The sequence below is a fragment of the Arachis hypogaea genome, chromosome 10 (genome assembly GCF_003086295.3).
Source record: "Arachis hypogaea cultivar Tifrunner chromosome 10, arahy.Tifrunner.gnm2.J5K5, whole genome shotgun sequence".
Lineage (NCBI taxonomy): Eukaryota > Viridiplantae > Streptophyta > Magnoliopsida > Fabales > Fabaceae > Arachis > Arachis hypogaea.
Genome location: NC_092045.1, coordinates 72,587,317 through 72,603,751, shown reverse-complemented (window position 1 = coordinate 72,603,751; position 16,435 = coordinate 72,587,317). Strand labels below are relative to the sequence as shown.

Here is a 16,435-nt window from a genome sequence, read left to right as displayed (position 1 = left end):
TCCTATACCTATAACAAAAAATGACGCATCAGCCAATTCAAATGAAATACACTAAATATAAACATATTATGTAATACAATCATATTGATAAATTATTTTGGCTTATAAAATTATATTTCCTTAATAAAATTCTTTAATGCAGAATTTAAACCAAAATAAGACACATTAATTTTTAAAGCATTATTTAATTGTTATAGGACATTATAAGGATAATAATTAAAATTATATAAATTTTCTTATGAAACAAAATTTAAATGAAACAATATTTAACAGAGTTAAAATTTAAATCTTTTTTTACTGTAAAATATTCTTTTATAAAAAATTTTCTTGCTTTTCTTGCAAGGAAATATACAATTGGGTTTTATTTTTGTTCAGTTTTTAATTGAATGGTCACAACAAAACCATAAAACTGTTGAGATTGAAATTGTAATAATTATGAAAGTGAGAAATATACAAATGTGGGACTATGTGTATAAAAACAGAGAAATAATTGTGTGGATAAATAAATTAGAAGTACCTGCTTATCCATCAACACCATTTCAATAGAGCTACTGGATCTGAGGTTTTTGAATTTTGATAAAAACCAGAGTCTGATTACTCTGACATGAATCTTCCAGCTCTCTTTTGGCGGTGCAATCATCTCTAACAAATCATATTGTCTATCCATTTTTTCTCTAGATAAAAAAATAAGAGCAAGCCATAAATTATAGCAAGTATGTGTGATAACAGTATAAGACCATACTTTCTAGGCTTTTATAGCAACTAAGAAGAGGTATATTTTTTGGGTAAATCATTTTAAAATTAGACTGCATCCAAAATCATATTTCTTCCATAATCCAAAAGAAGAAAAAATCTGTCTTGATAATTTAAAAAATAAAAAAAAGATTTGAATTGAAAATACAGCTCTTATTCTATATCATAAATACTGTCAATTAAAAGTAAATTGAGTAAAAAAAGATATGAAAATAACAGCTGAATTCATGTCTTCCTTTAAGAAAATATATATATATATATATATATATATATATATATATATATATATAATAATACCCATAATATATGTATCAGAAAAATCAATAATATATACGTGTACAGTAATACACATAATATATATATCAGAAGAAAGATATTGTATTATTTTATTTCGAAAAAAATCTCATCATTTTATTGTTGTTTTCTAAACCATGTATCATACGTAGCAAATTTAAGATAATTTTATCCAAAACATATGCCTTTTTTATGAGCTTAAATTATTAGAAAAAATAATTTTATAACATAGTATCATATTTTCTTTAATTAAAATTTGAGGTATTGATTTTTATTGATTCCAAAAAAATATTGCAACATAAGACAAATAAAAAAATAATATATAAGATTTAGACAAAATAAAAAAAATTACGTGAAAAGAAGTATTAAAAGAGGGATCAATTGTATGATAAATTTAATTATATATGGGTCGCATGCAATTTGGGATTAGGTTTTAAATTACATATATTAATAAATTAGTTCAGAGACTTACCATGGTTACAACCAAGGTTCTGAGAACAGGGAAAGGACCCAAGAAAGGATCCATCGGAAAGCTGTTGTTAGGACTGGGCATGTTTGTGTGCAAGTGTTTCAAGTTATTGGTTTTTTTTTCTCTATAATCTAAAACACAAAACATACAACGGTGAGCTGAATAATCAAATAATAATCTACAAATTTCACAAAAACACAAAGCAGCAGCAGTACAACAGATCCAGAACCCCAAAATAAAATAATCATTCAACAATTTCAACAAAACAAAACCCTATAATCATTAAATAATTTGTTGATTTTAGAACAGAGATCCAGAGAATAAAATGAAAATCGAAGAATAGGTGCACACCAAAGCCACTGACCTTCGAGATAATGACGCCGAGACGACGGCGACAAGACGACTGCGAGCAGCAGGAAGAATCCGACGGAGGATGGGCGCCGAGTGATGAAGAAGACATCAAATAGGGGATCTGACTTGGAAAAACACCGACAGTACAAAGAGAAACTCTTCGGACAGCCACGGACGGCGGCAACCGGTCACTCCGTTCGGCGGCGGTGGAGGCTAGCTAGGGTTTTCTCTTCTTGTTATCTTTGAATGAAAGAATGAATAAAGGTAACAAAAGAGAGGAGGGAGACCAGCATGCAGTAAGTGTTATTCCCTTTTTGTTTTCTTTTGTTTTATTTATCTATTCTAATTTATAAAAGTAACAAAAGAGAGGAGGGAGACCAGCTAACGTGTTCTTGTTTTCTTTTGTTTTGTTTATTTATTCTAATTCCCTTTCTGTTTTCTTTATTTATTCTAATTCCCTTTTTATTTTCTTTTGTTTTCTCTATTCATTCTAATTTATAAAGAGGCTACTTGTGATTGATCAGATTCTCTACACTTATTGTGATAAACGAAAAAATTGATTAAAAAAAGTTTTTATTTCTGTTCATTGAATAGATTCTGTTTATTTTAAAATAATTGTTGTTTTAATTTTAACTTTTTAGATTCATTAAAAAATTAAAATATGCATTTTAAATTAAAATAAAAGCCATACCTATTTTAAAACTGAAGAAGTATATGATAATGATAATAATAATGATGCTGAATGAACAAATAATTTCAATAATGCATGATTTATTCCCAAGTTCTCAAAGTAGTAATCATATCTATGTGAGAGAGGGGATTCCAATGCAAGGTTCAAGATATTCCAAGACCAAACATGCTGTGCATAGTTGAATCTCACTCAACTCTCCTTGCAATTGCCAACATATTATCACCACCACCAATATTACACTTATTTCTTCAACGGGCTTTCATTTTTTTATATAATTATTCAAATACTAAATATAATAACTATTTATTAAAAGAAAACACACTCAAAATCTTGGATTAAATAAACAAATATACGAAACAACTCTTGTATCAAGTTATAAGAGATAAATTAATGTCAACACAAAAACTTTGAAAAATAAACTACTCATATATTGTAGATCCTAATAACTCTCAAACAACCATAGTTCATTCAAATAATAGTTTAAATAAATTATTCTCCTATATTTTAAATCGAACTGTGTAGAGGCGTGTTGATTTAGTCCTCCACCACAACCCACTTCCCTTTCTTAGATTTGGATGAAACTGACTCCTCTCCAATCTCTTCAATATGTTTCTTAGCTCCGAGAATCTTAGAATTATGTTTCTCATCAACTGCAGGTGATGGAGTTGGCTCACTCTCACAAGTCTGGGATATGCCATCATGTACCAATAAATATAAGAATAATAATATTTTAGTTACTATGTAAAAATTAATAACATCACTGTAACAATTTAAATTGGAAATCATTTGACACAAACCTTAGAAGTGTTGTATGGACCAGTAGACAAACTCAATAGTTCAGAATTTTCATGGGACAAAAGGCCCTACAAAACAATTGATTCAATAAAAAGACATCATCAAAATATGGTTGCTCTGTTTTTCTAATACAGAAACAAAAGAAAAAGTTATTAGACAGAGGGGATTACAGTGTCAGGATTGTATTTATCCAGGAAGGCAGAAACCAGAGAATTCTCATTAGTCATTCTCAGCACATGAATCACATATGGTTCATAAGAGTTCAGATTTCTCATCTTGAGTTGCACTTTGAAGATGAACTTAATATCCCTAAGCTTATTAATCTCTTCGGGACAGGAATTTTTCTCAACACCCTTCACAGTTAGGAAAAAAAACTTCATTCATGCTCTCATAAGTAATAAAAATTAAGGTATAGTCCAGACTATTAACACAAAAAAAATGAATATGACATCAAACCTTAGTCACACAAGACTGCCTAAGGTCCTTAGCAGAAACTCCAAGAAACTTTGCAGTTTCTCCATCGAACAAAACAAAAGAGGCAGCATCGGTGTGGTCTATCACCCTTATGTGGATGATGTACCTATTATTCACCAAAAAATATACAGTCCAAGAACAACACACTACATAAATCTTACCAATAATCAGTGTCTATACTATGCTATTACTGAATTGGATGCAAATAATTTTTTAATGGCTTACCAAAGAGTCTCCATCCCACAAGAAAGAATAAAACGTATCAAATGGAATTAAAAAAATCTAAAAGAAAGTGACCCCGTGAACAAATCAAAGCTAAATAATCCAGTAGCCAATAAATTTTTTTATATTTCCTTTGTGAATCAGAATCCAAAAACACAAAAATAGCAAGCCACATAAGTAACTTTGCAATGTGATTTCAATAATAGTTAATTTAAATCTCCAACCCCACATTCACACAATTATCACCGACTGGCCATAACAAAAGCAAAAATTATGAGCAGTGCCTTTTTATTAAAAAAATTACTAATCAAGTAGAATTTTACAACATGTAATCAAGAAAAAAATAAGAATAATGAACAGTGTGAAACTTCACATCAAACTCAAAAACAACACATAAGATTCCATATTCGATCTGAAAACTCAGAAAGGGGAATTATCCAAGAGTCTCCATCCCACAAGCGAGAATAGTTTAAAATAATCCTTATTATATATAATTCATAAAAAATGTTATAAAAATACCTATTAGAATAATAATAATTTAATAGTGTCTGAGCAAATAATACAAATGCATAGATTACACCATTATCTTCGAGGACAAAGAGTATATAATGTGTGAATCTTAAAGAAGTATCGTGAGTCATACCTTGGCTCATAGAACCCGTAGTCTCTAATGCAATTGGGACAGAAATATTTTTTATCAAGTTCCCTCAAGCCACGACGACACTTCTTACATCCTTTGTACCACCAACCAAATTTAGTCTCAACTTCTTTAATCGTCCCGGCTGTAACAAATACAGCATCCTAAAATCGATGGATAGGAGGGTACAACACAACAATTGAGATTATGATCCAACAAACATTGGAACTAATACAATAAAAAAATACAATAAAAAAAGGAAGACCAATAAAGAAAGAATTTTACCTGATTATGCTCCTTTATCTCTGCAATTGTTTTGTAGACTGACAGACGCAAAAAATTCTCCTCATCTGAAACAGGTTGACCACAGACCAGCGGCATTATGCCTTGTCCATCAACAGGATCCAATTTGTTCACCCTTGCATTTTTAAATCAGAAATTATGAAATTTGTCAATAGTTTAATAATCAAAAGCATTGTATAAATAATCTGCTGACCACAATACTGATCTATACACTATACCTCGCAAAGAAATCCTTGGCAGCTGGAAACTCAACTTTGATAAACAGTTTCGAATTGTAGTTTGTGTTAGATACACCCATGACCCCTACAAAAGACATAACAAAACAAAGAAAATACCATAAGCATATGATGACAGAAAACATGCATTCAAATACCAGTAAAATAAACAAATAAACAAACCACTATAAAATTTCATCTTGCCCATTTGGAGAATAACCACATAGGTAAGAGACGGGTGTTCCTCTAGATATTTGAGCAATTCAAAAGTAAAAGACTGCCACAACGTTACCCTTAATTTCTGTCTACCCCTATAAGAAATAGCAACTCTTGTAGATTAAAGAGAGACACAAAATTCCAAAATAAGATTTTAAAACAAAAGCCAGTATCAAAAAGATATTAAGCATTACTCAAGATCATCAAGTTCTATGGTGATATAACTTGACGGCTTCCCGTCCCGTGTGAATTCGACCAAGTTACCCTTAGAAGCAAGCTGACCTATCACATCTACAAAATAAAGGCACCAATCTATTGATTAACAAAACTCTATATGCCCAAATTTTTCTCTTTGGAATCAACGCATTTTATTCATGTTGAAATCAGATCCCTTAAATTCTCTTAAAAATAAAAATATAAAAAACTGTTAATAAATAGTTAGGGCCTAGAAATCGAAGTTCCTGAAGAAACAAAATTATAGGACATTATAAAGATAATACACAAGATTATATAAATATTTTTATTAAACAAAATTCAAATGAAACAATATTTAACTGAGTTAGAAATTATATTATTTCTTAATATAAAATTACAGCAAGGGAATATTTGTTACAGGAAGGGAATAATAAAAAAATTCTTCCTTAATATAATATCTCAATGAAACAAATTTTAGATTAATATTATATGAATCTACAATAGTTGAGACTTGAGAGGAATAGCAACAACCATCAATTGAATCCATATCTGTCCATTATATGCTCATGATAAAAAAAGACAGCAAATGGTGCAAAACAATATATAGGATTAAAAAATTAGACTTTAAAGAATTAAACAACACATGCATCATAGATTAATCTAACAAAGTACTTACCAACTAAATAACCATCTTCTTTAGACTCTGATTGAATTGTTTTGAACGGAACAAAATTAAATCCGTTCAATGGAACTGAAGAATCTTGTACCGGACGCACAATCGTGTCCCTCTTGAAAGGGATCCTAAATTCGTGTCTAGTAGGCTTGAACTTGATGGTATTCAAAGCAACTCCAAAATTAGTGACCACATACACGTTGCCCTCAGCGAGTAAGCCCTTGAAGATAGGAACAAATATGTCTTTTACAGTGCATTGAATTGTATCTCCCTAAATGCATTAATTTTATAGAGTCATAGAAAAATAAGGTTTATTGCTCAGTCATTACCAAAATAAATCTGAAATAAAAAGAGAAAATTTTACCTCTTCATTAAGGACAACCATCTCAATAGGTGCCTTCATCCCAGATCTTGCAAATTGAGAAACGGTCCAAAGTCTAATGACACGTACTTTGAGCTTCCACACCTTATGCGCTGGACCAGCATTGATACACTTGATGAGATCATACCTAAAAATCAAAGACCTCATATTTAGTGAAAGATAAAAAAAAACTTATTGTGAAACAATCCACATGGCACATGAACTCACCTAGCTGCCATTGCTACCTGCCACTACAAAATTACTCAAATAAATTGAATTTCAGTGTAGATAAAGAACAAATGTGGTGATCACCTATGCCAAATTTATAGAGAGTCACAGCACTGTTCAGCCCCAGTATTGGTAAGGATTGCAAGAATCTTTAAGTCCCTATCAAAATCCAGCTAAAAAAAAGGGAAAGTGTTTAGACTATTCAGGATTAAAGAATCTGAATCATATCAATAAAATCAATAAATTAATAAATTAATAAATAAAATAAAATTCAAAATTAGGTTAGAAATCAACGGCCAACATTTACTGTGTTCCATTTACATGGCAAACTGGAGTTTAATTCTGAAAAATCAAAATAAGAAGCAATATATGCTGAAGAGGAAATCACCATATTTACATACATTAGTAATGTAAAAATAAATTTTCTACTTAATATACTAAAACTGAATAAGTAATGTAAAAATGAATTTTTTAAATTATATTAAGTAGAAAATTCTGAAAAAAATATATTAGTAATGTAAAAATGAACTTTTTTAAAATTAATTTTTTATTTAAAATTAATTTGGCTTATTAACCTAAACAAATTTTTTTTTAATCAAACTTACATTTATTTTTTTTGTTAATCTTAACCATATGTATTCCTACATATTAATAATAAATTTAAAAATAAAATAATTATATTTATAAATTTTATTTTAATATAAATACTAATATATTTTTTTATTAAATTTTTTTGCCTCTTCAAATATCTTTTTCAAGTTCTGTCTGTACTCCTACGTATTCTCATTTTTTATTAAATTAATTTGTATTTGATGTAGAAAATTTAGAATCATAGGCTATTTTAATTTCAAGAGGTACAGACTAAAGGCGTTATGAGAATTAAATTTGATATATAGCACCAATATTTTGTTTCCTAATCTGATATAATTTCCAAAAGGTTTGTTATCAGTACCTTCCATATATGACCAAAGATTGTGTTGAGAGGATAGTATCATATTTTCTATAATTTAAAATCTGAGGAATTGATTTTTATTGACTCCAAAAAAAATATTGCAACATAAGACAAATAAAAAATATATAAGATTTAGAAAAAACAAAAAAAATTATGTGAAAAGACGTATCAAAAATAGGATCAATTGTATGATAAAATTAATTACATATGGGTCGCATGCAATTTGAGATTAGGGTTTTAAATTACATACATTAATTAAATAGTTTAGAGACTTACCATGATTACAGCCAAGGTTCTGAGAACAGGGGAAGGACCCAACCAAGGATTCATTAGGAAGCTACTGTTAGGACTGGGCATGTTTGTGTGCAAGTGTTCCAAGTAATTGGTTTTTTTTGTTCCGTGTAATCTAAAACACAAAACACAAAACACACAAAGCAGCATCAGTACAACAGAGCCAGAACTCATAAATCAAATAATCGTTCAAAGATTTCAACAAAACACAAAACCCTATAATAATCATTCAATAAATTGTTGATTTCAGAACAGAGATTCAGAGAATAAAATGAAAATCGAAGAACAGGTGCACACCAAAGTCACTGACCTTCGAGATAATGACGCCGAGACGACGGCGACAAGACGACCACGAGCAGCAGGAAGAATCCGATGGAGGATGGGCGCCGAGTGATGAAGAAGACATCAAATAGGGGATCTGACTTGGAAAACACCGACAGTACAAAGAAAGACTCCTCGGACAGCCACGGACGGCGGCAACCGGTCACTCCGTTCGGCGGCGGTGGAGGCTAGCTAGGATTTTTCCTTTTTGTTTTCTTTGAATGAAGAAATGACTGAAAGTAAGAAAAGAGAAGAGGGAGACCAACAATCAGTAACGCACTAACGCGTTATTCCTCCCCCCCGAAACGACATCGCATTAGGCAAACCGAATGTATACCGGTCCGGTCCAAACCGGCCGCTGGGCTTTCATTTTTTTTTAAGTCAAAGGATTATAAATTAATGTATTATAAATTAATGTTAATTGATATGTAGTGGATAAACAAATTTAATTAGAATAAATAACAATTTATTTATTTTATTTTAAACTTTTATTTTACTTTAGACTTTATAAATAAGAAGATTAATTCACTAATAGAACGAATTATAATTAATGTAGTATAATTAATTAAGTAATATAAATGATAATAAATTATCTAAATTATATTAATTATAATATTTAAATATATAATCAAATCAAATCAAATAAATTAAATCGGGAAACACTCTCTAAAGCATGCCACGTCAGCTTCATCATTAAGTGCAGACATTCGATTTTTATATAATAGAATAGATGTGTCTTCTAATGTCTGTACATTGCTATTGATGAATTCAAGGGTAGCATGGACAAATGAAGTTAGAGACAAAAAATCTTAAAGATGCTAAATGCAATGATAAAAAAGAAAAAAGGAAAGGTTAATAATGTAAGACAATTAAAGGTATATATAAAATTTTATTATGGTTTTAATACATATTCATAAATGATTGATATATTATTAATCTAGTTTAATTGTATATGGATTTATTTCACTATAAGAAAAAGCGTTTTTTCCAACACAAAAATTAAATGGTTATTTCTGTCGTCGATATTTTTTGACAGCTAGTTGTCGATATTATCAAAAAATAATTAAAAATAAAATATTAAAATTGACAGCCAGGTCGTCGATATTTTTATGATGCATTAACCTTCACCCTATTATCGTCACATTTTCAACGAACTAGGGATAAAAAATACTTTTATTTTAAAATCGACGAACATGGCATCTATTTTATTATTTAAAATATCAACAACGATTACTGTCGATAAATTTAAACGGTCTAGACCGCTTTCTAAAATCAAATAAATAGTGTAGATTTAATGTATGAAATAGAAGCTTCCGGTGTTGCTTTTTTTTAAATTGAAATCGACAAATATGCCGTCGATTTTTATCACTAAAAACACATATACCTGCGTCCACTTCCCGCGTCCAAAGTTCAGAAACACAATTCCCCCAAATTCCCCGTTTCATCACCAATCCTCGTTTTACCCTAAATTTACACCATTTTCAACCGTACTCCGTTGCGGTTGCGCCGCCGTCACACTCTATTGCTGTCGTATGGCTGTTGCTCCTCACGTTCACGCCGCCGTTGTTCCGCTGCTACCGTGCCGCTGTTGCTCCTTCTCTCTATTGCCGCCATCGCTCCTCCTACTTTGGTCCTTCTCCATTTTCTCTTACGCATCTTCTCTCTCGCAATCGAGCTCACAAGAACTAGATATTTTTTCTATTACTGTTACTGAACTTCTAAATTCCATTGTCTTGTTTCTCTTTCAGGGCTCTTGTTTCCCTACTTGGTTCTCCAAAATTTTTAATTATTTGTTTTTCCAAATATTTGGTATTTATTTTTATATTTATTTCTCCATTATTATGGTCTCTCCATTCCTGTTTTGTTTCATATTAAATATTTTCCAACTTGATGCTTATTTGGATTGCTGTTTGCAGGTGACTAACTTATGAGGAACTGAATAGATGTAAGCTGCTGTTCAAACGTTAAATTCTATATTTAAAGTATTGCTGATTTTGGTGGTGTTCATGCTTTTTGATGTTATTTTAGTTTTATTTAAGCCAAATCTTTCAATAAGAGTTCTATTCATGCTTGCTGGAGTGTGATTCTCCTTCAACCTGTGCCAAATCTAAATTTATAGAAATGCATTTTAGAAAAGCAACTTTCTTGTATAAACAGAGTGTACTCAAAGTTTGATAAGTTGGAGATTTGTGAAAAGGTAGTAGCTGTTGCATAAATTTATGTAATAATTGAACAACCATCTAAATCTAAAGTTATCATTCCTAGGTGGGGTGTTTTCTCCTAGTCATCATTACATTAAAATGCAGTGCAAGGGGCTAGATTGACATTGATCAAACACTATACTTTTGGTGGTCTAGTTCATTGATTTATCTATGTAGCATGTAGCAAGATATGATATGTTATTGTTGGTTGTTTATAACATTTAGTAACATTTAGTATTGGATAGATAAGATTATGGATTAAAAATGTTGTATTTGTTGAATTTAGGAATTTCAGTACATTGACTTCAATAATATTAAAAATGTTAGATTAGTGATAGAAAAATCTAAAATGACATTAATATTTTCTTATCTTCTGGTTTATCCTTATATTCTCTGCTTCTTTCTCTTTTTATTTGAAATGCAATATTTTCAAATATATTGGAAATTATTGGGAAAGCTTGTGATGCCAAGTTGATGGCTATTTTGGCAGAAATGATGAGAATGATTCTATTTTAAAAATAAAAAAGAGTTCCATTTGAAAATCCCTTATTTTAAGTATCATTACTGCTAAGGTGTTCGAGAATCCCCTACATTAGCTGCATCTAAAGCTACATGAACAAGAATATTAGATACTTACATTAATAAAATGATTCCAAATACTTATATTAAGTATTCATTATATGGAAGGAGATAAATCTTCCTGCCTTTCTTCCTTTTTAGATAAAGATTAGACGAGTAGAATAATTTTATCTCTGTGTTATATATTTTATCTAATAAGAACATCATAATAGAAAATAAATATTAATAATCTAGCATTTAAATGTATCTATTAATTTTGGGAAATAAATTTGTATCTCTCAATATAGATTAAAAAATTTATAAAAAATAAAAGATCAGGTTGAAGTTGCATGTGTTTTTAAGAACAAAAATGTTGTCATGTATATTTCTTTGCTTGGTTTATAATAATCTGCTTCTTAAAAAATAATGTTCAATTTTTTATGATAAGATTTTTATGTATTGTTTTTAATACTGATGTACTTATATATATATATATATATATATATATATATATATACATTATTATAAATATTGGTAGAGTTTAAGACTTACAAAGAAGTGATTCAAAATTTAACCTTTAAGACTGATGAGCGGATAATTTATACGCTTTTTGGCATTGTTATTAGGTAGTTTTTAGTAGGATCTAGCTATTTTTAGGGACATTTTCATTAGTTTTTATGCTAAATTCACATTTCTGGACTTTACTATGATTTTGTGTATTTTTTTTGTTATTTCAGGTATTTTCTGGCTGAAATTAAGGGACCTAAGCAAAACTCTGATAGAGGGCTGACAAAGGACTGCTGATGTTGTTAGAATCTGACCTCCCTGCACTTGAAATAGATTTTCTGGAGCTACAGAACTCCAAATGGCACGCTCTCAACGGCGTTAAGTCGACATCCAGAGCTTTTCAGCAATATATAATAGTTCATACTTTATTCGAGATTAGACGATGCAAACTGGCGCTCAACGCCAGTTCCATGCTGCATTCTAGAGTCAAATGCCAGAAACACGTCATGAACCAGAGTTGAACGCCAAAAACACGTTACAACTTGGCGTTCAACTCCAAAAGAAGCCTCTGCACGTGTAAAGCTCAAGCTCAGTCCAAGCACACACCAAGTGGGCCCCGGAAGTGGATTTCTACATCAATTACTTACTTCTATAAACCCTAGTAGCTAGTCTAGTATAAATAGGACATATTATTATTGTATGAGACATCTTGGTTTTCGTCTTTTATCTTAGATCCATCTTTGGACGTTTGGTTCTTAGACTTTGGGGGCTGGCCATTCGGCCATGTCTGAACCTTGATCACTTATGTATTTTCAACGGTGGAGTTTCTACACACCATAGATTAAGGGTGTGGAGCTCTGCTGTACCTCGAGTTTTAATGCAACTACTACTATTTTCTATTCAATTCAGTTTATTCCTATTCTAAGATACTCGTTGCATTTTAACATGACGAATGTGATGATTCGTGACACTCATCATCATTCTCACCTATGAACGCGTGACTGACAACCACTTCCGTTCTACCTTAGACCGGGCGCATATTTCTTGGATTCCTTAATCAGAATCTTCGTGGTATAAGCTAGAATTGATGGCGGCATTCATGAGAATCCGGAAAGTCTAAACCTTGTCTGTGGTATTCCGAGTAGGATTCAGGGATTGAATGACTGTGACGACTTTCAAACTCACGATTGTTAGGCGTGATGACAAACGCAAGAGAATCAATGGATGATCACAATTTCGTGCACCACCATGGAAAGGAGTAAGAAGGATTGAAGGAAGGCAGTAGGAAAGCAGAGATCCAACAAGGACAAAGCATCTCCATACACTTATCTGAAATTCTCACCAATGATTTACATAAGTATTTCTATCTTTATTTTCTGTTTATTTATTGTTATTATTCGAAAACTACATAACCATTTATTATCCGCCTAACTGAGATTTACAAGATGACCATAGCTTGCTTCATACCAACAATCTCCATGGGATCGACCCTTACTCACGTAAGGTTTATTACTTGGACGACCCAGTGCACTTGCTGGTTAGTTGTGCAAAGTTGTAAAGAAAGTGCTGAGTTAGTAGATGCGCATACCAAGTTGAATGCCATTATTAGAGATCACAATTTCATGCACCAAGTTTTTGGCGCCGTTGCCGGGGATTGTTCGAGTTTGGACAACTGACGGTTCATCTTGTTGCTCAGATTAGGTAATTTTTTTTCATTTATTATCAAAAAATTTTTCAAAAATCTTTCAAAAAATTCTCTCCCTCTGTTTTCGAAAAAATCCTTCAGAGTTTTTAAAAATGAATTCTAGAGTTTTAAAATGGTACGCTGAAGCTTGGCTGGCCATCAAGCTTTAGACTAACCTGGTATGATTCCTGGAATTTTGATTGAGGACTTTGAATTCATTACTTCCTTTTTCCTATATGTTTTTCAAAAAAAAAATAAAAGAAAATACAAAAAAATCATAAAATCATAAAAACCAAAAATATTTTATGATTCTTGTTTTAGTCCTGTGTCATGTTTTAAGTTTGGTGTCAATTGCATGTTTTAAAAATTTTTACATTTTTCAAAAATTCATGCATGTGTTCTTCATGATCTTCAAGTTGTTCTTGGTAAGTCTTCTTGTTTGATCTTGATATTTTCTTGTTTTGTGCTTTTTGTTGTTTCTCATATGCATTTTTTAATCCATAGTGCCTTGCATGTTTTCTTTTCTTGAAAATCTTTCAAAAATAAGTCTTGATGTTCATCTTGACATTCAAAATGTTCTTGGTGTTCATCTTGACATTTATAGTGTTCTTGCATGCATCATGTGTTTTGATTCATAATTTTCATACTGAGTCATTTTCGTTGTTTTTCTCTCTCATCATTAAAAATTCAAAAATAAAAAAATATATTTTCCTTATTTCTCTCAAAATTTCGAAAATTTGAGTTGACTTAGTCAAAAAAATTTTAAAATTAGTTGTTTTTTATAAGTCAAGTCAAATTTTCAATTTTAAAAATCTTATCTTTTCAAAAACTTTTTCAAAAGTCAAATCTTTTTCATTTTTCTTATGATTTTCGAAAATTTGAAAACATTTTTTAAAAATTCTCTTCTTAATTTTATTTCAAGTTTTCAAAACTTTGCTAACAATTAATGTGATTGATTCAAAAATTTGAAGTTGTTACTTTCTTGTTAAGAAAGGTTCAATCTTTAAATTCTAGAATCATATCTTTTAGTTTCTTGTTAGTCAAGTAATCAATTTTAATTTAAAAAATAAAATATTTTTCAAAATATCTTTTTAATCATATCTTTTCAAATAATATCTTTTTCAAAAATTTGATTTCAAAATATCTTTTCTAACTTCTTATCTTTTTTAAAATTAATTTTTAAATCTTTTTCAACTAACTAATTGACTTTTTGTTTGTTTCTTATCTTTTTCAAAACCACCTAACTACTTTTCCCACTCTAATTTTCAAAAATTTCTCCCTCCTTTTTAAAATTCTTTTTTTTAAATTAATTAATTATTTTAAATTTTAATTTTAATTATTTTTTCTCTCTTAATTTTCGAAAATCACTAACTCTTTTTCAAAATTTATTTTCGAAATTCTCTCTCCCTCATCTTATTCTATTTATTTATTTATTTATTTATTTACTCACACTTCTTTTCATCTCAAGAATTCAAACTCTATCTTCACCCTTGTGTTTGGATTCTTACCTTTTCCTTCTTCTATTCCTTTCTTCTTCAACTAACATAAAGGTATCTCTCTACTGTGGTAAAGAGGATCCCTATTATTATTTTCTATTCCCTTCTTTTTCATATGAGCAGGAGCAAGGAGAAGAACATTCTTGTTGAAGCAGATCCTGAACCTGAAATGACTCTGAAGAGGAAACTAAGAGAAGCTAAAATACAACAATCCAGAGACAACCTTACAGAAATTTTTGAAAAGGAAGAGGAGATGGAAGCCGAAAATAATAATACAAGGAGGATGCTTGGTGATTATACTACACCTACTTCCAAGTTTGATGGAAGAAGCATCTCAATCCCTACCATTAGAGCAAACAATTTTGAGCTGAAACCTTAACTGGTTGCTCTAATGCAATAGAATTGCAAGTTCCATGGACTTCCATCAGAAGATCCTTACCAGTTTTTAACTGAGTTCTTGCAGATCTGTGAGACTGTTAAGACTAATGGAGTAGATCCTGAAGTCTACAGGCTCATGCTTTTCCCTTTTGCTGTAAGAGACAAAGCTAGAACATGGTTGGACTCACAGCCTAAAGATAGCCTGGACTCATGGGATAAGCTGGTCGCGGCCTTCTTGGCTAAGTTCTTTCCTCCTCAAAAGTTAAGCAAGCTTAGAGTGGATGTTCAGACTTTCAAACAAAAAGATGGTAAATCCCTCTATGAAGCTTGGGAAAGATACAAGCAGATGACCAAAAGGTGTCCTTCTAACATGCTTTCAGAGTGGACTATTCTAGATATATTTATTATGGTCTATCTGAGTTCTCTAAGATGTCACTGGACCATTCTGCAGGTGGATCCATTCACCTAAAGAAAATGCCTGCAGAAGCTCAAGAACTCATTGACATGGTTACAAATAACCAGTTCATATACACTTCTGAGAGGAATTCTGTGAGTAATGGGACGCCTCAAAGGAAGGGAGTTATTGAAATTGATGCTCTGATGATTAGATTTTTGACAGTATAGAATTTCATAAATGAATTCTCGTTGCAAGTATAGTTTCCAAACCAATCAAAAATCCTTTCATACAAAAGATTGTTTGTCACTAGTACAAACCCCTAAAATTAATAACCGAAGTATTTAAACCTCGGGTCATTCTCCCTAGGAATTACAATAAAGTGTCTTGTTATTGGTTTGAGTTGTTTTGGGGTTTTGGATAAGAGGCATGAAAGTAAATGGCAATGAAAATAAACTAACAACTATAAAAGGCTCTTGGCAAGGTATGAAAATTAGAAGTCCTATCCTAGTTATCCTTCTCAATTGTGATGAGAATTGTTCATTGCAACCACTTAGTTAACCCTTACTAAATAAAGGAAAGTCAAGTGGATGAATTGACTTGAGCCACAAGTCCTAGCCAACTCCCAAGGAAAGACTAGCTTTAGTGCACTCCAAACCAATTAGCAATCTCTCCAATTATCAATCAACAAAGGAATTAGATAACTCAAGTGTCACTAATTACTTTACCTAGGCCAAGAGGAACAAAATCTATACTATATCTAGAAGAGGCATTTC

General features: G+C 30.9%; 1 protein-coding gene and 1 non-coding gene across 2 annotated transcripts; both read right to left on the bottom strand.

Annotated features, from left to right (window-relative positions):
• Nucleotides 1-3,092: 3,092 nt before the first annotated feature.
• On the bottom strand, nucleotides 3,093-5,412 carry LOC112718260 (uncharacterized). Its single transcript, XM_072204196.1, has 8 exons — nucleotides 5,388-5,412; nucleotides 5,208-5,292; nucleotides 4,972-5,104; nucleotides 4,693-4,850; nucleotides 3,810-3,933; nucleotides 3,524-3,706; nucleotides 3,356-3,421; nucleotides 3,093-3,242 (listed from the first exon to the last, which is right to left on the bottom strand). The coding sequence occupies exons 1-8, from the start codon at nucleotides 5,410-5,412 to the stop codon at nucleotides 3,093-3,095; spliced, it is 924 nt and encodes a 307-aa protein (XP_072060297.1).
• Nucleotides 5,413-15,533: 10,121 nt separating this feature from the next.
• Nucleotides 15,534-15,641, bottom strand: LOC112718534 (small nucleolar RNA R71). Its single transcript, XR_003160870.1, has one exon. It is a non-coding gene; the product is annotated as a small nucleolar RNA R71 (small nucleolar RNA).
• Between the last annotated feature and the right edge of the window lie 794 nt (nucleotides 15,642-16,435).

What these genes read in the sequence shown, in the direction of transcription:
- LOC112718260 (XM_072204196.1), bottom strand. Translation starts at nt 5,412, where the DNA reads ATGGGCAAGATGAAATTTTATAGTG. An exon ending in CAAGATGAAATTTTATAGTG is followed by an intron (nt 5,293 to 5,387) that starts GTTTGTTTATTT and finishes TGTCTTTTGTAG; the next exon opens with GGGTCATGGGTGTATCTAAC. An exon ending in ATAAATACAATCCTGACACT is followed by an intron (nt 3,422 to 3,523) that starts GTAATCCCCTCT and finishes ATTGTTTTGTAG; the next exon opens with GGCCTTTTGTCCCATGAAAA.